Source organism: Pseudonaja textilis, chromosome 4 (genome assembly GCF_049901715.1).
Source record: "Pseudonaja textilis isolate UNSWEBS1 chromosome 4, rPseTex1.2, whole genome shotgun sequence".
Taxonomy (NCBI): domain Eukaryota; kingdom Metazoa; phylum Chordata; class Lepidosauria; order Squamata; family Elapidae; genus Pseudonaja; species Pseudonaja textilis.
This window is the reverse complement of record NC_141993.1, coordinates 86,490,845-86,515,231: the sequence shown is the minus strand read 5'-3', so window position 1 is coordinate 86,515,231 and position 24,387 is coordinate 86,490,845. Positions and strand designations below refer to the sequence as shown.

Here is a 24,387-nt window from a genome sequence, read left to right as displayed (position 1 = left end):
TTCTTCATATGCCTTAGTCTCCAGTCCCCTAATCATCCTGATTGTTCTTCTCTGCACTATTTCTAGAGTCTCAACATCTTTGTTATAGTGTGTTGACCAAAACTGGATGCAGTATTTTAGGTATAGTCTCACTAAGGCTTTATAGTGTGGTATTAGTACCTCACTTGATCTTGAGTTGTAGTGCCACACTGGCACAAGACTCTAAGGAAGTTCATGCACAACCAGGCAGGTTGGGCAATGGACCTCTTCCACAAAGCTTGTGGAAGAATGGACAGGAAGAGGAACTAAGTGAAGGTTATCTATAGATATAATGCCTGGGGTCAGACTGGGTGGGCTATGCTGGAAGCTAAGCTTTGAAAAATATTTAAATAAGGAATAGAAATAATAGAATTCTTTATTGGCCAAGTGTGACTGGACACACAAGGAATTTGTCTTGGTGCAAATGCTTTCAGTGTACATGAAAGATACATTCATGAAGAGTCAAGAATCATCAGGTTACAACATTTAATGATAGTCATAGGGTATAATAAGCAATCGAATCATGCTAGGAAACAGTCAATAAATACCATAAGGATACAAGCAACAGGGTTATAGTTTGTGAAGTGAACCCGGCTCCTCTCTGACTTTGCTTGTCAGAAGGTCGCAAAAGGAGACCACCTGAGCCTGGGACACTGCAACTGTCATAAATATGAGTCAGTTGCCAAGAGTCTGGTTTCTGATCATGTGATCAAGGGGAAGCTGCAATGGTCATAAGTGTAAAATATGGCCGTAAGTCAATTTTTAGTGCCGTTGAAACTTCAAATGGTCACTAAATGAATTGTTATAAGTTGAGGACTACACGTATTAGGTTCTTGCAAGAATACTGTTTTCCCCTGCAAGGCTGTTTTTGCAGGACAGACTAAATGTACTATGACTATAAATGTGTATGTGAGTATGTGTGCATGTGTGTGTGTGTGTGTGTGTGTGTGTGTGTGTGTGTATATATATGTATGTACATGTTTCCTTTGTCACTGCACTTCCTACGACGAAATCAAACACCATCTTCAGTGTACATCATGACCATGAAAATAAACACAAACACACATCCTTCACACTCCACACATTGAACCAAACGCACAACACTGCACCAATACTGCACTATACAGTAGAATTCAAAAGAGCTACTGCCTCTGTGTGTGTGTGTATGTATGTATATACACACACACATACATATATACATACATACACACACAAATACATTTAAAATGTATTTTTGTGTGTGTATGTGTGGTAAACCTACTGTGTATACATCCATATACACAAGTACACTCATACAAAACTTATTTTATACAGCAAACCACACACTGTATGGAATAGATTTTGAAATTAAGCTAACTTTTCGTAATCCAAGTGCTTGCGCGTCCCTTGGGTTGTTTCCGCTCTTTGCTTTTCGGGAAGCAACAGAAACGGAAGCCGTCAATCCTGGGAAAGATCGTCTTCCCCCCCCCTTCCTCCAACTTAGTATCTTCCATTCGCCCCCGGCTCCCGGGACCTGCGGGCCGGCCGAAAGGGGTCTCGAGGGGGGTGGAGGCAGAGCCGCAGCTCAGACAGGGCTCCACCGCGGCCCGCCCCATCCCAGCCCCGCTCCAGGTCTCCCAAAGCCGCCGGAAGGGAGGTGCCGGCAAGCCAGGTGCGCACCGCGTAACGAGCCGGAGGCGTCGCGAGGTGGCCGGGCGGGGATGCTTGGATCCACCGACCTATAAGCGCCCGGCCGAGTGAGGACCGTCTGCAGCTCCTCCGGGGACCCCTCGCTCCGCATCTGTTACCCGGAGAGCGCATGAATGGATTCCCAACGGAAGAAGAAACGGACCGGCTTCACCATCGGGCTGCTTTTCCTATCCGGAGGGATCGAGTATGGTAGGTTTATCCAGGGGGCTCGGGGAGTGGGTCGCCGGGGAGAAGGGTCGGCGGTGGGTGGGGAGGGGGCGAGGATACCATGGGGTGGAGATACCATGGGGTGCAGATTTTCCTAGGGTTTTAGCCTGGCTGTTGGCGACCCGGAGGGCATCTTTTAAAATTCAGAATAGAGCTGGAAGGGGCCTTAGAGGTCGTCTACTCCGACCCCCTGCTCAAGCAGGAGAGCCCCATACTGTTTCAGACAAGTGGCTGTGTCCAGCTTTTTCTTAAACTAATCAAGGAGACAAGCAACCTGGAATTAAGGAGAAGCTTCTTAACAGTGAGAACAATTAACCAGGTTAATTGGTTGTTAACTTGCCTTCAGAAGTAAAGGGTGCTGGGATTTTTTAAAACTGGGGTTTTTTTTTTAAAGAGAGGGGACAGCCCCTGGTCCAAAATAGTATAGAGGGTTGGACTAGAAGACCTCCAAGGTCCCTTCCATATCTATTCTGATTGGTTAAAACCCTCCAGTGGTGGAGCACCCACAATTTCTGGAGGCTAGCTGTTTCACTGGTTAATTATTCTCACAGTTAGGAAGTTTCTCTTTAATTCCAGGTTGCTTCTTTCCTTGATTAGTTTCCATCCATTGTTTCCTGTCCTCTGGTCTTCTTTGTGCCAGGATCTTGTGCATTGCTCTGGGCAAAATGGAATTGAAATATAAAATAGGAATCGGGGTCAGAGTTCAGGCATCTTTACCCCTTTTTATGGGAGGGGGCTTTGTTTCTCCAGATTTTAGGAGCGGAGCTGGAAGGAAGGACGGACACTCAGCTTCACCAAACACTTGGAGAAATGGTGCTTTAAGATGTGTGGATTTCAATTCTGAGAGTTGAAGTCCACACTAATTTGAAATTGAATGTGAATATAGGTACTCCTTGATTGATGATCTGCTGTTGAGCCCAAAATTTAGGTTGTTAAGCGAGACATTTGTTAAATGAATTTAGGCCCATTTTACGACCTACCTTGCCGTAATTGTTAAGGGAATCCCTGCAGTTGTTAAGTTAGTAACATGGTTAAGTTAAGTCTGGCTTCCCCGTTGACTTTGCTTATCAGAAGGCCACACAAGGGGATCACGTGACCTTGGGAAACTGGAACTGTCATTAATATGAATCGGTTGCCAAGCATCTGAATTTTTATCATGTGACCCTGAGGATGCTGCAGTGGTTGTGAAGTGTAAAAAATGTTGTAACTTTGAATGGTTCCTAAGTGAACTGTTGTAAGTTGAGGGTTACCTGTACTTTATTTGGCCAAGTGTGATTAGACACACAAGGGATTGGTCTCCAGGGCAGAAGCTCTCAGTGTAGCCTGGCTTGCAGAATCAGCATTCTTAAAATTGTAAATTTATGCAACCTGTAATCCATGTTCTAGACTGCTAAAAGATCTGGAGCTGTAAATGAACGAACAAGCTTTTTCTAAGTGCTTTTCCTAGCTGAGTTCTGAATATTTTATACATTCATTTTGATCCTGCCTTTATTATTATGTTTATAATTAACTAAGGCGGCAAATATAGCTAATGCTCCTTCTTCCTCCTATTTTCTTCCCAACAAAACTATGAGGTGAGTTGGGCTGAGAGAGAAGGCCTATAGTCACCCAGCCGGCTTTCATGCCTCAGGCAGGACTAGAACTCACGATTCCTGGTTTCTAGCCTAATGCCTTAGCCACTAGACCAAACTGCCTCTCTTTTCCTGAGGAATTAATTATTATGCTGAGTTTTCAAGTTTTCATGTGGTGTCCTGGGTGTTCTGATGATGGTATCTAGTTGGGTAATTAAAAGTTTGCGAGCAAAGGAGCAAGCTCAGAGAACAAATACCAAGGATTTCAATCCTGAGCCTTTGATGTTCTGGTCTATACTTCCTAACATCCTTAGTCCGCACCTACATTTGTTTCAAATTCTCTTTCACAATTCTAGTTTGAAAATAGTGCTTATTCTCTTCTCTACCTAATACTGTGTTTCTGTTAGGGATACGCCCTAGAGGAATCTGCACGGCAGTCAGGCAGCAGGCAAAATATGTGAGATAAACATTTTTGTAGCTTACACTCAGTAAAACAGATACACTGTGCTAGTTAAATAGCTTATTCCAATAAGAGTTTTAGCATAGTCAAAACAGTCCATATATCATTCACTAGTTCAGTCCATCCGGGGATTGTTCAGTTGCAAAGTCCAGTGTCGAAAAAGAGGTCAGTAAACTTACAAATATCAGTCCAGTAATATATCTCCTCGCAGTAGAGATATGAAGAGTAAAACGGAAACGTATCAAAATTTCTTTAATTGGTTGAGGTTTGCAGAAAGAAAAACTAAAAGGAAACTAGTAACTCTTGTAACTGATAATGGTATGGAATTTATAAATAATAAATTCCAAAATAGACTGAAGATGGCAGGTGTGGAACATAAAAAGTCTGCACCATATAGGCCACAACATAATTCCTTTATAGAAAGACGAGGCCAAACAATACAGGCAATGGCTCGTACTATGTTGTCGGATTCAGGATTACCTGAAACTTTGTGGGGAGAAGCAATAATGTGTGGTAATCATATATTGAATAATGTTAACTCAACAACAGGTGAATTACCATTCACATGATGGCATGGTAGAAAACCTGACCTAAGTTACATGAACACATCTGGAGCACCAGCATGGGTGCATATTCCTACACAACTGAGACATAAGGGGCAGCATAGGGCTAAAAAGTTATTCTTTGTAGGTTATGAATCTAATCACAAATCATATAGATTCTGGGAAAAAGGTACATCTAGAGTTTACTGGAGCAAGATTCAAGTAACGATGTAATCATAGAAACCTACAAAAGACCAAAACAACATATCAGTAATAAGAAGAGTACAATTAAAGAGGAAGTACAGGAAGAGCAAATAGGACCAGAACAAGAAGAAATAGGTGAACAGGAAGAAATAGATAACCAGGAACAGGTAGTACATGAAAGTCCACCTGTAATCCCTGTAATACCTAGACGTTCAACACGTGAAACCAGACCACCTGACAGGTACCAAGCAAGTGTAGTTTGCCAAGTTAGTAAAGTTCCAACTACTGTGGAAGAACTTAGAATGTATCCTACAAAGGATCAAGAAAATTGGCATAGAGCGATGGAAAAGGAACTAAATTCATTGAAACAAATGGAAGTTTATGAAAATGTTAAATTACCTCCAGGTGAAAAGTCCATTGGCTATAAATGGATATTTAAATTAAAAGGTAAAAATGGGACTGTTACCCATAAGGCTAGGTTGGTAGCTCAAGGATTTAATCAAACTGCATGGGATTATGATGAAGTATTTGTACCGAGTCTAAAAGCAACAACCTTGAGAGCAGCTTTAGTGTGGGCAGCTAAGAAAAACTATATCATAAATCACTTAGATGTAGAAACTGCTTATCTGCATGCACCATTGCAGCAAACTATATACCTAAAGAAACCTGTAGGAATTAAGGATGATAAAACAAATAATGACTGTTGGAAGCTTAAAAAGAGTCTCTATCGATTAAAACAATCTGGTTACGAATGGAACCAATATATTGTTAAGGAATTAAACAATATAGGGTTTAAAGCAGGTTTAGCTGATCCATGTGTATTTAAGAAAGAGACAAATGGAACAGTGTCATTGTTATTGTTGTTTACAGATGATATTGCTTTAATTACAAAAACTAATCATGAAGCTACTGAAATAATATCATTACTAGGTAAGAGGATAAAATTAAAGCAATTAGGAGAGATAAAACAGTACCTAGGATTGACAATAAATAAAACCAAAGGTGGCTATAAGATATCTCAAGAGGATAAGATTTATCAATTACTAAAAACATATAATATGGAACTTTGTAAACCGGCAAAAACTCCAATGCGTAAGGAATTTGGCCACACTGATATTCAGAGTTCAAAATTCGATAAGACTATTTATCAGTTGCTAATTGGTAGTTTATCGTATATTAGTAATTGGTCAAGGCCAGATATTGCCTATAGCGTTAATCAATTGGCACGATTCAACGCTGAATCCCCACTGAACGACACTGGCAACCGACAAAGCATATCTTAAGGTATCTTAAACGGACAATGCGCTATGCATTGTATTTGAAGCCAAAAGATGATTTGATTATAAGTGCATATGCTGATGCAAGTTTTGCAACAGAATAAACACTAGGAAATCAAGTTCAGGAAAGGCTATACTGTTAGGAAAAGCATTGATTGTTTGGAGGTCAATTAGACAGCAACACATAAGTATGTCCACAATGGAAGCATAATTTTCATGTCTATCTTTATTATGTACTGATTTAATTCTGTATAAACAGTTATTAGATATGGGAATAACTGTTAATGATTCCATTGTAGTGTATGAGGACAATCAAGCAGCCATACGGATGGCTACAAATATTGCTGTGAAAACGAGATCTAAGCATACAGATCTTAGATATCTGAATGTAAGGCAATCTGTAAAAAATGGTTTAACAAGACTGGAAGATATGAAGAAGTCAAACCTCCTTTCTTCCCTCAGCAGCAGGGAACACGCAGTTAGCACACCATCAATCCATCAATCGTCAGTAATCGTTAGCAGGTTCTCTTGCTCCCTCTTATGGCGGTTTCACACTGCACCCAAAATTACATGCTTTGCAGTTTAAAGTGACACACACTTAAACTTACTATCATAGGTTATATATATTATTTTACCCAAACTATGTTAGGTATCCTTGTTATTCCTAACAGTTTCCCCGAAAATAAGACTCTGTGTTAGGAATACACCCTAGCAGAATCTGCACGACAGTCAGGCAGGCAGGCAAAATATGTGAGATAAACGTTTTTGTAGCTTACACTCAGTAAAACAGATACACTGTGCTAGTTAAATAGTTTATTCCAGTAAGAGTTTTAGCATAGTCAAACAGTCCATATATCATTCACTAGTTCAGTCCGTCCGGGGATTATTCAGTTGCAAGGTCCAGTGTCGAAAAAGAAGGTCAGTAAACTTACAAATATCAGTCTAGTAATATATCTCCTCGCAGTAGAGATATGAAGAAGTCAAACCTCCTTTCTTCCTTCGACATTCAAAAACTCCGCAGCAGGGAACACGCAGTTAGCAAACCATCAATCCAGCAAGTTCTCTTGCTCCCTCTTATGGCGGTTTCACAACCGCACCCAAGATTACATTCTTTGCAGTTAAAGTGACACACACTTAAACTTACTATCATAATTTATATATATTATTTTACCCAAACTATGTTAGGTAACCTTGTTATTCCTAACACTCTGTCTTATATTTTTTTTGCCACCAAAAATGGCACCAGGTCTTATTTTCGGGGGATGTCATCCACTGACTAACCTCAGTTGTGCGCGTAGCCCCCGGCCTCCTTTTTGCTGTCAGGGGCCTTCAGGAACTCCTTCTGCAGCTGGCAAGGCTTTCCTGAAGGCCTCTGCCTCCGATAAAAGAGCTTTGGATCGATCCAGAGCTTTGTTATCAGCTACAGAGGCCTTCAGTAAAATCTTGCGAGCTTTGCCAGCTGCAGAAGAATTGGGCTGGTAAGGCAGGTGTCATGGTGTGTGTTAGGGATACACCCTAGCAGAATCTGCACGGCAGTCAGGCAGGCAGGCAAAATATGTGAGATAAACGTTTTTGTAGCTTACACTCAGTAAAACAGATACACAGTGCTAATTAAATAGTTTATTCCAGTAAGAGTTATAGCATAGCCAAACAGTCCATATATCATTCACTAGTTCAGTCCATCCAGGAATTATTCAGTTGCAAATTCCAGTGTCGAAAAAGAGAGGTCAGTAAACTTACAAATATCAGTCCAGTAATATAGCTCCTTGCAGTAGAGATATGAAGAAGTCAAAAAACTCCTCTCTTCCTTCAGCAACTCAGCAGTAGGGGAAACACGCAGTTAACAAACCATCAATCCATGCAATCCAGTAATTGTCAGGTTCTCTTGCTCCCTCTTATGGTGGTTTCACACCACACCCAAAATTACATGCTTTGCAGTTTTAAAGTGACACACACTTAAACTTACAATCATAGTTTATATATATTATTTTACCCAAACTACGTTAGGTAACCTATGTTATTCCTAACAGTGTGCGAGGCCTGGCTACAACTGTCCAAAGGTAAGTAGTAGGGCAGCTCCACCAACAAATCCCCACTCTAGCTTAATTTTTACCCATCCACCCTGGAGCAATCATGAGGAAGTATGAATAGATTGGGTATATCTAAGGCTTTCTTAATTTGAGGCCTACTGTCTTGGATTGCAGTTCTCATCATACCTCATACATCTACTCGGGACTGCTGGAACTGGTTTGCAAAGTCTGCACTACTATTACTGTTATTCTTCTCATCACTCTTTATCACCCATCCCCTCCCACTTGTGACTGTATTGTCCCTGTAACTTTGTTGCTTGTAATCTTACGATTTATATTGACTGTTTCCTAGTATGATTTGATTGCTTATTGTACCCTATGACTATCATTAAGTGTTGTACCTGATGATTCTTGACTCTTGATGAATGTATCTTTTATTTTATGTATACTGAGAGTATAAGCATCAAGATAAATTTCTTGAGTGTCCAACCACACTTGGCCCATAAAGAATTCTATTCTATTCTATTCTATTCTATTCTATTCTATTCTATTCTATTCTATTCTATTCTATTTCATCTTCACTTTTTGGCTCAACCACTTCCTGGTTCTCTGCACTTCTGGTTGGATTTGCCCAGTAGTCTCAATTGTCATGTGGATTTCTTAGTTTTGGTTTAGTGCAAGGGTCTTCAAACATGGAAAGTTTGAAGTTTCTTCAAACTTTAAGACTCGTGGACTTCAACTCCCAGAATTCCTGAGCTAACATGACTGGAGGAGGAATTCTGGGAGTTGAAGTCCACAAGTCTTAAAGCCGTCAGGTTTGAAAACCCTGGGTTTAGGGTAAGGCAAAGGTCTCCAAACTTGGCAACTTTAATACTTGTGGACTTCAACTCCCAGAATTCTCCAGCCAGCATTGCTGGGTGGAGAATTCTGGGAGTTGAAGTCCACAAGTCTTAAAGTTGCCAAGTTTGGGGACCTCTGGTGTAAGGTATGCACCTGAACGAAAGGGAAGAAGAGGATAAACAACAGCAAGGTTAATTGATTTGTTATGATGAGCGCACCATTGGAAGACCCAAAGGACTAGGTTAAGGCCATGTTGTCATGGAGATAATCTGTCTGGTTGCTAAAACAGAATATCAGACAGAATAACAAGAATTGGAAGGGACCTTGGAGGTCTTCTATACCAAACCCCTGCTCAAGAGGAGACCCTATACTATTCCAGACAAGTGGCTGCCCAGTCTTTTCTCGAAAGCGTCCAGTGACGGAGCACCCATAACTTCTGGAACCAAGCTGTTGCACTGGTCAATTGTCCTCACGGTTAGGAAGTTTCTTCTTAGTTCTTGGTTGCTTCTCTCTCCTTGATTAGTTTCCATCCATGGTTTATCTTACCTTCTGGTGCTTTGAAAATAAGTGGACCCCCCTCTTCTTTGTGGCACCCCTCAAATATTGGCTCACTGCTATCATGTCGCTCCTAGTCTTTCCTTTCACTAGTGACTAGGCCTACCCAATTCCTACAACTCTTTTCATATCTTTTAGCCTCCAGCCCCCATTCCTCTTGCTCTTTTCTGAGCTCTTTCCAGTCTCAACATCTTTTTTATAATATGGTGACCAAAGTTGGATGCAGTATTCTAAGTGTGGTCTCATGAAGGCTTCCTAAAGCAGTACGAATGGTTCATGTGATCTTGATTCTGTTAACGCAAGCTAGAACTGCATTGGTTTCTTTGGCTGTTGCCACTCACTGCTGGCTCACATTTAAGTGGTTCTCTAGGACTCCCAAGATCCCTCTCATTGGCATTAAGGCAGGTTTCACTTGGTCTATACCTACCTACACTGTTGGTTTTTCTTACCCAAGTGTAAAACCTTACTTTTATCTACATTGAATTTCATTTTGCTAGACAGGGCCCAGTGTTCAAGTCTGTTGAGATCCATCTGGATCCTGAGCTTGTCTTCTGGAGTATTGCCTGTTCCTGACAGCTTAGTGTCATCTGCAGTTTTGATGAGTTCCCTTTCTACTCCCTCATCTAGATCGTTTATGAAGATATTGAAGAATACTGGGCCTAAAATGGAATCTTGTGCCCACTGCTTACTCCCTTCCATGTAGATGTAGTACCATTAAGGACTACTGGTTGAGTACAGTTTGTCAGCCAGTTACAAATCCATCTGATGGTGATGCTGTCTATCCCATCTTTTTTTTTTTTTTTTTAGCTTACCAAAAAGTAGTTTGTGGTCTACTTTGTCAAATGCCTTATTGAAATATACTGTATTTCACTGGTCTGCTCATTTAGTCACATTGTCAAAGAATGAAATAAGACTTTTTGGGCAAATCAATCATGGTGTGAACTCAGGGCATCCTGTCTCATAAACTGTAATGGGATGTGGAAATGATCTTGAAGGATGAAGGAAATAAATGCTGCCTAGGAAACAATTAGATAAGAGAGGTAGGTGCCCTCAGTGACTCAACAGTTGGAGGAAGAAACTTAGGAACCGCCCCTAATTGTTCTGGTGCTTAAAAATGGTTACGGGAGATTTATACCTTCAAACAAATTTGCAAGAGTAGGTTAACCTGGCCTTATAATAAAATAGTATTAGCTCATCTAGTCATATTTTCTGACTGATTCACCTGGCGGACATAAACAAGAGTTATGGGACAGTGAACCATGTGTGCCCAACCAGTTGTAGTTTATTAATTAAACCATGGTTTCAGCGATGTGGATGAATACACCTTTGTTTGTTTGTTCAGTTTCTATAGCTCCTTGTCTCAGTCAGTGACTCTTAATTTAAACAAAGTTTGTTAAATTTAAAGTAAGTTGGTTGCCTAGCATTCTGAGGCTTGCTTTTCCAACAGCCAGTACAGATGTTAAGTATTAGATTTGACCATGAAGAGTTGGTTGCACGTCTAACTAGGATTGTTTTTGTAAGCATAGAATTAGGGAGACCTCCTTTGTAAATTTGGTAGATTTTGCTCTCAGAAAAGGTAGGATTTAATAAATTAAAGTGTCTTTTCACTTATCAGCTGACCTTGAGGTTTTTCCAGCCAATTTCTGAATCTTTGGATGCTTATTTGAAGGATGTTAATTTGGGGCACATCCCTCCACAGCCTGTGATAAAAAAAATACAACAACTGCATTTGATCCTGATGTAAATCTTACTGGAATAGAAACAGTCTGGGTTAAGTGTAGCTTGAGTTAGTCTGGCTTGGTGGCCAGAGGGCTGTGCTGAAAGTCAGGACTCCCAACAAATCTACCCCCATTCAAATCACAAGCCTTGTGTTCCCACGGGCCATGTGGGTGGCACAGCGTTGTGTTCCCGTGCAGCCTGGATTAATTGATTTGGGGGTGACATTTCTCTGTGGACCACCAGAATTTTCTCGCAGATCACCCATGGTCCTCAGCCCACTGGTTGGTGACCACTGTTACAGGAAATACCCTTGGAATGGCATGGGAGTAGCAATGGATTTCCAGAGGAAAAAAGTTGCAAATTACACAAACCAGGAGCACTACTAAACGATGCTGTCAAACAGGGCTGTTAAACTAGCATCGTCACAGCATTGTGACACGACATATCGTGACTTTTCCCCATTCACTAAACTGGTCATGGGCATAGCCAGCCCATGACACATCTGGCCTGTGGGCCACAAGTTTGACAGCCCTGCTCTAAAAGGATGCAGGTTGGGAAAGTCCCTCCTCTTCTGTGCAAGATCCAGCATGATGTAATAAGGTACGTGGAGACCCAGATTCTAGTCCTCCCTTAGTCGTAGAAGATTATTGGGCGACAGTGGGCCAGTCGTACAGGGATCGTGTTTCTCAGAAAATAAGCCCCAGTCTTGTTTTCTTTTAGACTTGAAAATAAGCACTTAGGCTGATTTTTCGAGGCGATCTTACTTTTTTTTGAGGTGCAGCAGGCCAGACGCGGTGAGCCGGACGTGCCGTGGACGCACCGTCGCCTCCATTCCAAACCTTCAGCGTTCAGAATGGAGGCTTTTTGGGCGAACGGGAGGAAAGGGGGGAATTTTCCTGCCTGCCATCCTTCCCCTCAGTCTGTGCTGAGCTTGAGGAATGGATTACAGGCAGAAACTCCCCCCCCCCCATTTTCCTCCCGTTCACCAAAAAGGTTCCCGCGAGAGCCTCCCAAAAAGAGGGAAAAAAGCAAAGCAGCTGGCGCAGCCCATCATGCTGGCCCCCTTCCCCCAGGCCTATTTTCGGGATAGGAATAATATTAGGCTCATCCCCCCCAAAAATTAGGTTGGACTTATTGGGGTAGGTCCAGGGTGGGCTGCTGGGGGTTCGCAAGGGTTCAGGGGAGCCCCTAACTAAGATTCTGTGCAGTTCGGAGAAGCCCCCAAATCCCACTCCTGGCTGGCCCCGCCCACCTGTCCCCTCCCCTCCCAGGAGTCCCCATGTGGCCCATTTTGGATGCAGGTAAGTGCAGGGCACACGTGGGGAAGCCAAAAAACAGGCCTCCCAGAAATTCAGGAAGGCTGGAAATGGGTCCGTTTCAGGCTTCCGGAGAGCCTCCGGAACCCGGGGAGGCCATTTTCGCCCACCTGGAGGCTCAAGGAAAGCCTCCGGAGCCCGGGGAGGTCAAAAACGCTCCTCCTCCATCGTGGTGCAGGAGGCCGACTAGGCCACGCCCACCCAGCAACTGGGCAGAGAACTTTTTTGAAGCCCACCCCTGGGTGGGTCGTGTTTTGGGAGAAACACGGTAGTCCTCGACTTACGACCATAGTTGAGCCCAAAGTTTCCATCACAAAACAAGACAATTGTCCAAGTGAGTCCTGCCCCGTTTATTACCACCTCTCTTGCCACAATAGTTGTTAACTCACCACAGCTGTTAATGGCTTCCCCATTGACTTGGCTCATCAGGAGGTCGCGGAAAGTCTGTCACATGATGACACCACAACCATCATAAATACACACATCTGAATTTGGATCCCGTGATCCTGGGGAAGCGGCCATGGTCGTAAGTGTGAAAAACCACCCTAAGTCACAGTTTTTAGCGACGCTGTGACTTTAAATCTTAAACAGTAAGTAAATGAGTGGTTGTAAGTGGAGGACTACCTATGTCCCAGTCCAACCTAATGTACAGGGTGGTCTTTGTGGGGAGAACACATCTTGTACTGCACTTAAATATAAGCACATACCAAATAAAAATATAAGCGCGTATTAAATCAAAATACTTCCCCGGGAGATGTATAAATCCTCAGTTTTGTTTCTAGGGTTCCCTTCTCCTTAGCTGTGGTTTTCATACAACCACATTACTGGCAGTTGAAATGAGGGTTTTTTGTTTGTTTTTTTTTAAAAAGGGAAAACAAGATAAGACCTCGCTTAAGACATTGGCGTTAAGCTGTAATGTGGGTTTGTTGTTTTTGTTTTTGGGCTTGGCCTTTTTGTATAATCCCAGCCCGCAGAGCTTCAAAGGATTTGCCTGGCTTGGTTCAGAGCCTATGGAGAACCGTGGCTAACCACAGCAGCTGTGTGGCTCAGATCAAAAGTTTTGCAACCCAAAACCTGCATTTAGCAAAGTGGGACTTGCCATCCAAGCCAGAAAAGAAAACTAGAGTTTTCAAAACGAGAAAGGAAATGGCCGGGGCATAAGACTAGAAACCTACAGTATGCTTGGTAGGGATCTGCTGTTAGCCTCCATTCAAGATGAGAGAGGCCATCCTCAACTTGCAACCATTTCTTTAGTGACCCATGACTGTTTTCCACACTTAATGACCTTTGCAGCATTCCCATGGTCACGTGATCAAAATCCAGACTCTTGGCAACTGGCACATACTTACAACAGTTGCTATGTCCTGGGGGCTCACGTGATCCAGTGGTGGGATTCAATTTTTTTTACCACTGGTTCTGTGGGCGTGGCTTGGCAGGGGAAGGATACTGTTAAATCCCCATTCCCTCCCCACTCCTGGGGGAAGGTTACTGCAAAATCCCCATTCCCTCCCCACTCCACTAACCTGCTTTCCAGTTCCGTTCTCCTGTGCAGGGCAACCAAAGAAAAACCCAGACTATCAGCTGGGACTCAATGGGAGGCAGAGAATAGATGGGGTTGGTGGGGCCAGTCAGAAGGGGTATTTGCCGGTTCTCCGAACTACTCAAGATTTCTGCTACCGGTTCTCCAGAACTGGTCAGAACCTGCTGAATGACCACCTCTGATGGTGATCCCCTTTTGCGACCTGACCCTCAAGGACAATGGGGAAGCCAGATTCATTTACCAATGGTGCTGCTAATTTAATAACTGCAGCGATCCACTTAACAACTGTGGAAAGAAAGGTCGTAAAATGGAGCAAAACTCGCTTAACAACTGTTTCGCTTTGCCATGGAAATTTGGGGCTTGAACTGCGGCCGAAAGCCCGAGCTCTTCTGTAATTTTGGCTATAAGAGGGCGTCTTCTGATGCACGCCTCTTTGGACACGTTTCTTAACTTTGGCCTCTCTCTTCTTCCTCCCTTCCTTCCACCCAGCGGTGATCCTGCCAACCATTTGGGCCTATCTGCAAAAGCTCAATGCTGAACCGTACTACTTGGGCCTGGCTCTCTCTGCCTTTAGCTTTGCTGGATTAATCACGGGTCCCTTCTTTGGATACTGGTCCGACCGCACCCGTCGAACCAAGGGGAGCATCATGTTTGCCAACTTGTTTCAGATAGCAGGTGAGTGGACCCTGCTGGGGGAGGTTGAGACAGGTCGCCCTCTCAGGATAATTTGCCACCTTCTGTTCCTTCAGATCTCCAAGGTCCCTTTGACTTCAAAAAGGCATTTGACTGGATATTATTGGTACTAACTTCATTTTTTTAAAATTTTGCTTCAGTAGAAATAAAACCACGGTGACAAGAGAAAGCCAAGGTACTGTAGTATAATAGTAATAGGTGCCAGGTGCAATCCCAAAACATCCAGAGCACCGCTTGAACACGATTGGCAAAATTTCCACCGGTGAATTGCAAAAGGCAGCTTTGCTTGGAACAGCTTTCGGCCTGCGGCAGTACCTTTAATAATAGTAGGAATAGCACTTGGACTCCCAACAGTCTGGCTCTTCACTTTACTGACTTCGGAAGGATGAAAGGCTGAGTCAACCTTGAGCCTGGTGAGCGTTGAACTGCTGGCAGTCGGCAGAATTAGCCTGCAATATTGCCTCCTAACCAATGCGCCACCACGGCTCTTTATTATCACCAAACACCCCCCCATCTGCCTATCCAAGTCTTTGGGAAGGGCTTGAGTGGTGGACAACAATGCCAAATCCAGTCTGAACATGTGGCCGACTGTGCAGCAAACTATAAAAATAACAGAATTGTTGAATCCATGGAAACAATTCCCCGTGCACATACTGTAATATTTCACAGTTCAGCTATAGACGCTTTCCTCTGTGGCCAGGCATTTAATCCCAGAATCATAGAACTGTGGAGTTGCAAGGTTCATCTAATCCATCCTTCTGCAATGTGCAGGAATGCCAGCAAAACCGTCCCTGAGAGGTGACTGCGCATCTCTTTTTGGAAGCTCCCAGAAATGGAGAACCCACAGTTTCCATAGATAGATTGTTCCACAGATCCATTTTTCCATCTTATGCTCAGTAAATTTATTCCCATAGAGAGTCAGTCCCTCCTTCCAGGTTTCGGACATCTAAACCTGTCCTAAATGTACCCATAATCCACTTGTTCCCCTGATCATTGTTTAGGGAGCTGTTCTGCTGCACAAAACCACAACCGGCATCATGCTGTCCACGAATGATTTAGCACTGGGTGCCATCAACCTTGGTGGCATCGTGGGCAGCCTCATTCCAGGTGGGTTCTAGTCCTGTGATGTAGGGCTGTCTGAGCGCCACCAAGCCATCTTTTGCTTCTGTTCTTTCTACTCTGTTGTCTTTGTTTTCAGGAAACTTCATGTACTTCGTGGGTGGCTCCAAATGGATGCTTCTCAGCAGCCGACTAGTAGCAGGTAAGGACAGGGGACAGCTCAACCCAACTCAACTCATTGAGCTTTGAGGTACAAATAAGGGAACTTTCTTCACTTTTTTCCTTAATTTGGGAGCTTAAGTTTCTCCAACTCTTATCAGCCCTTTTGCTTCACTTCTTTCCTCCTCTTTCCACACAGCTTACTAAATCTTTTAGATAAAAGGCCTAGCCAAAAAAACATTAATGTGCTAAGTTGTTTTGCAACTTAGCTTGTTTGGGCCAAACTAGCTTATTTGGTTAGTCTTTATTTCCATGTATATTGTGCAAATTCAGATTCAAATAAAATAAAAAACAAAATGCCTGAGTGACAAGTTAAGAGGATTGCACAAACACAGGACTTCAGTTATCTTTTGGATTTGTAGATTTTAGCTGGTTTTGAATTCTTTTAAATGTATTAAACTGGGCTTTGTTGCCCTGGTTCTAAATTTAACCAAGAGAACTGCATCGGAAGAAAATATCTTGCCCAGCCAACCAGATATTAGCTGGACAAATCTTGAAGGTGTCAAGACTTCTTCTTGTGGCATATCCATCATCGGACGTTGGCGATCGTGTTGGCAATCCTATTTTTATCAAGAGCATCACGAAAAAATGCTACTGAGTTTTGTTCAAACTGGTCCCTTAGATTTTGAAGCCATGATGTTTTTCTTCTGCCTGGACTTCATTTGCCTTCAGTCTTTCCGTGGAGGATTAAGTGAAGTATGCCATATTTTTCCGGGTGTCACACCACATCTCCAAAATATTCTAACGTTTGCTTTTTAATGGCTTTGGTGCTTTCCCTTGGCTTTCCCAGGCAGCTTGTCACCTCCTCATTTCTGATTTTGTCAACCCAACTTACACGTAACAGCCGTCTATAAATCCACATTTCAAATGCCTCTAGCCTCTTCAAGGGACTAACTCTCCACTCCGTAGAGCAGGATAGAAAAGACGTAGCTTATGATTTTCAATCTTAGGTGTCAGACAGGGAGGGCTAAATTGGATAACAGGCTTTGGGTGGGTGGGTGAGTGAAGATGTGCTTAAATTTGCCATTCTTTCCTTTTCCAATGGACTTTTTTCTGGATCTCCGCTACAGGTGTGGGGACTGGAGCAGGGGCCTCCATCTTTGGCTACCTCACCCGCTCTACCACTTCGCAGGAGAGGTCCAAGGTCTTTGCCGCCGTCATGGCATGCCGCCAGGTTGGGCTGCTTATTGGTAAGGACTCCACTTTTGACAGATCCTTCCCACATTCTGTGTCAGCGCTGGAAGTTTGCATTGCGGTACAGGTAGACTTGTAACATTTCATTTTACCTGACCATTCAAAGTTACAACGGCACTGGAGAAAGTGACTTACGACCGGTGTTCACACTTGTGTCCATTGAAGCATCCCCACGGTCATGTGATCAAAATTCAGACACTTGGCAACTGACTCGTATTTATGACGGTTGCAGGGTGCTGGGGTCCTGTGATTGCCTTTTGTGACCTTTGGACAAGCCATTTAACAGCCGTGGTGGCGCAGTGGTTAGAATGCAGTATTGCAGGCTACTTCTGCTGACTGCTGGCTGCCTACAATTTGGCAGTTCGAATCCCATCAGTCTCAAGGTTGACTCAACCTTCAGTCCTTCCGAGGTGGGTAAAATGAGAACCTAAAATTGTTGGGGGTAATATGCTGACTCTGTAAACCACTTAGAGAGGGACTGTAAAGCACTGTGAAGCGGTATATAAGTCTAATGCTATTGCTAATAACCGTGTTACTAATTTCACCCCTGCAATGATCCATTCAATAACTGTGGCAAGAAAGATCATAAAAAGGGGGCAAAACTCACTTAACAAATGTTTCACTTAAAAGGCTCCAAGCAGCAATTTTGGTGTTGATAGTTGTTATAAGTCCAGGACAACCTGTATTTTGTCGTTGGCCTTCTTTACATTCTCTGGGAGGATTTCTGGAAGGAGAAAATAAAAATAAAAATATAGAAGATCGGTTATGTAGGCCCGTTACCAGCACTGGATTTTATTCAGCCAAGGCAGTTTGTGGATGAAATTAAAATTGGCATGAAAAAGGCCAGTTTTAGAAGATAAACTTCTCTAACGTTGGAACTTCAGAGCAGTTTTTAAGCAAGCAGATGTGCTGAGCAGCTGCTGTTTCAATGAAAACAAACATTTTAAAAAAATTTTTTGAAGAGAGCAGTGAAAATAGCAACTGGAACTATTTATTTATATACTCTAAATTGCTTGGAAGTTCTAGAACAGGCTTGTCCAACCTGCGGCCCAAGGGCCGCATGCGGCCCAGGTCACCTTGTAATGCGGCCCAGTGCCCACCCCAACCTTCGTGCCAGAGCCAGCGAGGAGGAGGAGGAGAAGCAGGCGCGAGGCAGGGCGAGCGCCAGGCCAAGCAGCAACAGAAAAAGCAGACACCGTCAGAGCGCCACCTCCTGCTGTTGCCACCACCGCCATCGCCGCCGCTTCTGCCCCCGCTGCTTCTGCCCCCGCTGCCACTTCTGCCCCTGTCGTCGCTGCCGCTTCTGCCCCTGCCGCCTCCGCTTCTGCCCCTGCCACCGCTGCTGCTTCTGCCCCCGCCGCCGCTGCCCCCGCCGCTGCTTCTGCCCCCGCCGCTGCTGCTGCTTCTGCCTTCCAGTCCTGCCTCATCCAGCCGGGCCATTTGCAGGAGGAGAGGTAGGCGCGAGGCGGGTGAGCTTTCTCCACCCCCCCACCCCCCCGCAAAATTTGGCCGGAAAATAAACCATGATAAAAAAAACGTGATAAAAAAACTGTGATAAAAAATAAATAATTTTTAATAAATAATTAATAATAAAAACATCTCACTAACTTCATTTCCAAATAAATTTAATATGTTAACTATGTTTTCTATGGTTTTTTTGGATGATCAGGTATCGTTACTGTTATTTTATTTTATGTGCTGCCCAAACCAAATTTTCATCTTCTAATGTGGCCCAGGGAAGGTGAAAGGTTGGACACCCCTGTTCTAGAACAAGTTGAGGAACCTGTAGCTATCTAGATGTTGAATAAACTCCTAATGGTTTAAACCCCAAGATCATGTGAAGTGTTAATACCACTTTATAATGCCTTGGTAAGACCACAACTGCATCCAGTTTTGATCACCATGATGTAAAGAAGATGTTGAGACTCTAGAAAAAGTGCAGAGAAGAGCAACAAAGATGAGTAGGGAATTGGAGGCTAAAACATATGAAGAACTGTTGCAGGAATTGGGTATGTCTAGTTTAATGAAAAGGACTAGGCGTGACATGATAGCAGTCTTCCAATATCTCAGGGGATGCCCCAAAGAAGAGGGAGTCAAGCTATTCTCCAAAGCAACTGAGAGTAGGACAAGAAGCAATGAATAGAAACTAATCAAGGAGAGAAGCAACTTAGAATTAAGGAGAACTTTCCTAACGGTTAGAACAATTAACCAGTGGAAAAAACTTGCCTCCAGAAGTTGTAAATGCTCCAACACTGGAAGTCTTTAAGAAGAGATTGGATAACCATTTGCCTGAAATGATATAGGGTTTCCTGCCTAAGCGGCGGGTTGGACTAGAAGACCTCCAAGGACCCTTCCAACTCTGGAGTTGAGGGTCCTAAATGTCCTTTCCAAAGTTATAATACTAGGACTAGTTAACTTTTATACCTGTGGCTGGGGTGCCACCACTAAGAAGAGTCTTTTTCTTGTAGCTGCCATCTTATGGGGAAAGGAAGGGTTTGAATAAATTTGTTTATTTATTAAATTACGAAACAGTGACTCTGGGTGGCTTGGAGGTTGAAGGAAGGTCACTGCAGAAGATGCTGATGTCTTGGCAGGTAACCTGTATGCCCTCTTCATATACCTGTTCTGTCATATTTGCTTCCAGGACCAGCCTGTAACCTTTTCCTGCGCCTCTGCAATTTCCATTTGGGGCCTTTTGTGGTGAATAAGTTTACATCCCCCGGGGTAAGTTGCGAAGAATTTGTTCTTTTTAGAAGCAGTATTTATTAATTAAATGTATATATGTTGCCCATCTCACTCCACAAAGGACTCTGGGTTGGCTTACAATTAATATCACAAATAGCAATAGCAGACTTACATACTGCTTCACAGTGATCACAGCCCTCTCTAAGGGTTTACAGAGTCAGCATATTGCCCCCCAATAATCTGGGTCCTCATTTTACCCACCTTGGAAGTCTGAGTCAACCTTGAGCCTGGTGAGATTTGAACTGCCAGATTGCAGGCATCTGGCAGTCAGCAGAAGTAGCCAGCAGTACTGCATTCTAACCACTGCACCACCACGGCTCCTGTGAATGTTAAAATATTAACCAGATTAGGTAACAAAACTAGTTCGACATTTTTGAAGTCATAAAATCAGGCAGTAATCACTTAACAGCTGCTTGTCTTAACAGCAGAAATTCTGGTGGTGTCCATTGTAATTGTAAGTCGAGGAATACCTGTACTGACGAGAGAATTATACAATAAATTGTATAATCTCATCGGCTTATTTATTTATTTATATTCCCCCTTTATTATGTTTACAAATAAATCAAAGTGGAGAATTTATCCAACACATCCTCCTCCTCCTCCTCCTATTTTCCCCACAAGAACAGCCCCGTGAGGTGGGTTGGGCTGAGAGAGAGTGACTGGCCCAAAGTTATCCAGCCTGGCTTTCGTGCCTAAAGTGAGATGAAAACTCACGGTCTCCTAGTGATTGGCTCAAAGTCACCCAGCTGGTTTTCATGCCTAAGGTGGAATTAGAACTCACCGTCTCTTTGGTGGGCTCAAAGTCTTATCCATTAAATCAGTGGCCCCCTCAACCTTTTGGGCATCAAGGACAGGTTCTGGAGAGAAAGGTTTTTCCACGGTCCAGGGTGGGCGTGGTTTCCCATCCTGCTTGATTGCCGGAAGGGGCTTTGCTTTTTTTACGCACCCCGTTTGCTTGCATACCGCGGCCCGGTGTCAGTTCACAGCCTGGGGGTTTGGGGATCCCTGCACTAGATCAAACTGCAGTAGTTCACATTCTTCCAACTCCATTTCTTCTCTCACTTTACTGTAAGAACAATTGCAGTAACGTTGAAATGAGTTCAAACCCAAATTTTAAACAACCCCCATTAAAAACCTGCTCAAAAGCATGCACGTTGAGAGCCCTTTTTAAGAGCAAGGTTTTAGATTCCTACCATAATTCAGCGCAAGCCTGCTCAGAAGCAAGCCCCCCCCCTGCCCCCCCCCCACCCTTGGGTTCCTGGAGACCTCTGTCTAGCTTTAGGTCAATCAAATATTTACTTAACGCCATTGGTTGTATAAATGCTGCTGGTGAATAATCCTTCAGTGCGGTCTTAAAATTTCAGCATCGGATACCCTTTGCCCTTCGATGAAATGGAATCAAAAGATTTCTGGTTATCCCAGGGCTTTTATTCCCGGCGCTCGGTTCTGTGTTATGCAAAAAAAAGCGCTTTTTATTCTTCTGTTCTCCTCCCTGACTCCTATCGACAGCTCTTCATGTGCCTGGTGTGGATTCTGCTCCAAGTTATTGTGATGCTGATGTACTACGACATACAGCCACCGACTCACACGGCAAGGAGTGTATCAACGGTGCAGTGGGACGCCTTGGAAGACGAGCGGAAGCCACTGATAGGCCACGAGGGCCGCCAAGGAGCGGCCACGGAAGGGAGCTGCTATGGCAGCACCCCGGTGGGACCTCCACAACCTTCCCTTGGCGATGACTGCCGGTATGTGCCCAATGGACACTTGGCAGATGAAGAATCGGCTGGAGAAGACAAGAACTCCTTCCTTCAATTTGCCTCCATGAAAGGTGAGGTGATCTTCATTGTGGCAGGAACAGGTGATGTCGTATCGTTGCCCAGGTTGTGGGCTGCGTGTGATCCCTTTTTAGAACATATAATAATGGTTGGAAGGGACCTTAGAGGTCTTCTAGTCCAACTCCCTGTTCAAGCAGGAGGCTATATCTAGACGGTCCAATCTCCACAACCTCTGAAGGCAAGCTGTTCCATGGATTAATTTTTTCTCACTTTCAAGAAATTTCTACTTGGTTCTAACATGTATCTCTCCTTGATAAGTTTCCACCCGTTGCTTCTTGTCCTGCCTGTTAGGGATACACCCTAGCAGAATCTGCACGGCAGTCAGGCAAGCAGGCAAAATATGTGAGATAAACGTTTTTGTAGTTTACACTCAGTAAAACAGATACACGGTGCTAATTAAATAGTTTATTCCAGTAAGAGTCAAACAGTCCATATATCATTCACTAGTTCAGTCCGTCCAGGGATTATACCGTTGCAAAGTCCAGTGTTGAAAAAGAGAGGTCAGTAAACTTACAAATATCAGTCCAGTAATATATCTCCTTGCAGTAGAGATATGAAGAAGTCAAAAACTCCTCTCTTCCTTCAGCAACTCAGCAGTAGGGGAAACACGCAGTTAACAAACCATCAATCCATGCAATCCAGTAATTGTCAGGTTCTCTTGCTCCCTCTTATGGTGGTTTCACACCACACCCAAAATTACATGCTTTGCAGTTTTAAAGTGACACACACTTAAACTTACAATCATAGTTTATATATATTATTTTACCCAAACTATGTTAGGTAACCTATGTTATTCCTAACACTGCCTTCAGGTGGTTTGGAGGATAATAGGTTGGCCTCCCTCTTCTTTGTAGCAGCCCCTCAAGTACCAGAACACTGCTCTCTTGTCACCCCTAGTCCTTTTTCTTAGTTACAATAAACATTCCTAGTTTCTTCAGTCGTTCCTCATGTGGTTTAGCCTCCGGTCCTGTAATCCTTTTGTGCGACCCGCAGAGTAGAAATAAAGGGACTTTTGACCTGTTTTTTGTTCTGAGGCGTTTCAAAAGTAATCTACCTATTCTAGAAAAGTTTCTGAAAAATTCTCTTTATGATTGGGCTAATTAGTCTAATTTTGATGGTAAGGCACCCATCGTCATCTTTTAATGACCCCATATTTCCTTGAGGGCTGGAAGCTGGGCAACTGAAAGGAGATATGTGTTTACTGGCCAGATGCCCTTCCTGTCACCAATGTGGAGCTACACTCAGCAGATATATTTTCAGAGAGAGAAATATCTACTTCTACCTAGGATTGAACTCACAGCCTCCAGATTGTGAGGCAAGAGCTCTGTCTCTAGGCCACTGCACCACTCTAGAGGATAAGGCACCCATATTACTCCTTTAAACAATCAGAGAGGGCATCCATTTTGGTCCTGTGCAGTTCCTGTGTCATTAGTGATATCTCTAGCCTTAGTAGCTCCTTGCAAATACCTCTGTGTGGCATAATCACCCAACTCCTATTATCCTCTATAAAAGCACATGAATTAAGGAAACCTCAAATTTGCTTTGTCACTGTCTTAAAAGTACAGAATAATTCTAACGCTTAGCATCGCACGAAAAAAGTACCTTCAAATCTCCAAATGGGGCAGGACTGGATTTTATGATAGACACCGATTCACAGAAATAGTCTGATCTGGTTACTGAATGTTTTGCCAAGTGTCAGGCAGCGATCAGGTGCCCAGGCAATGGATTCTTTTGGATCCAGAGAGACTGAACACTTCAGGAAATAAAGGAATTTTAAGTTTTATTATTAGCTCAAGCAAACAGGGTTAAAAGCATAACGCGAACAGCATACCTCGCCAAGCAAGAATGGCCCCCAAATGTCTTATAGGCTGCCAGGAGTCCTTTAAAAAGGACAGCAGAGATACCCCCAAGTGACCAGTTTCTACAGTAACTAGTGCTAATGTTCCATTCAGAAGTTCCCAACGAATAACAACAATACCCGGGTTTGATGGAAACCTGGCACCATGGCTTTTTGGTCCTGCTCCAGTCAGGAGACTGCAAGACTTGACCTTGGTGTAAGACAGGGGTGTCCAACCTTAGCAACTTTAAGACTTGTGGACTTTGCTGGCTGAGGAATTCTGGGAGTTGAAGTCCACAAGCCTTAAAGTTGCCAAGGCTGGACACCCCTGGTGTAAGATATATTACTTTTGAGATGGGAGTGACTCAGAAGCTGGCCTTGGTGAAGCTCGGCCATATAAGGACAAGCCAGCCTCTTCAGAATAACAGTGCTTGAAAGGGACCTTGGAGGTCTTCTAGTCCAACCCCTGCTCAAGCTGGAGACCTTATACCAGGGGTGCCAAACTCGAAAGGCTTTTCACAGCGGGGGAAAATGTGAAGCTATGTGGAGATTTCCCTCCATTTTCTTCTCCTTTCCTCAGTAAGCAAGAGAGGTAAACAAGCAGGCTGGCTCAGACTGACCTCTAAACGTCTAGACTCGTCTTAATACGAAGGAGAAATACATCAGCAAATCCTTGCAGCAACAGTGGTCTTCCACAGAGCCACTGTGTTGAATTCTGCAGTTCTTTATTTTCCTATGAATGTATAGAACATAGAATAACACAGAAAGGGACCTTGGAGGTCATCTAGTCCAACTCCCTGCACAAGTGGGAAAGTCTATACCATTTCAGACCAGTGT

At 43.5% G+C, this 24,387-nt stretch overlaps 1 protein-coding gene across 1 annotated transcript in view; it reads left to right on the top strand.

The window, feature by feature from the left end:
* Positions 1 to 1,420: 1,420 nt before the first annotated feature.
* The window catches only part of LOC113448259 (major facilitator superfamily domain-containing protein 8-like), a 34,522-nt gene continuing 11,555 nt past the window's right edge, over positions 1,421 to 24,387 (top strand). The window contains exons 1-6 of the mRNA XM_026718885.2: positions 1,421 to 1,896; positions 14,458 to 14,643; positions 15,860 to 15,922; positions 17,010 to 17,129; positions 19,778 to 19,857; positions 21,388 to 21,706. Coding sequence (XP_026574670.1) covers positions 1,821 to 1,896; positions 14,458 to 14,643; positions 15,860 to 15,922; positions 17,010 to 17,129; positions 19,778 to 19,857; positions 21,388 to 21,706 — 844 coding nt within the window. The 5' untranslated portion in view covers positions 1,421 to 1,820. The remainder of the gene's footprint in view (positions 1,897 to 14,457; positions 14,644 to 15,859; positions 15,923 to 17,009; positions 17,130 to 19,777; positions 19,858 to 21,387; positions 21,707 to 24,387) is intronic.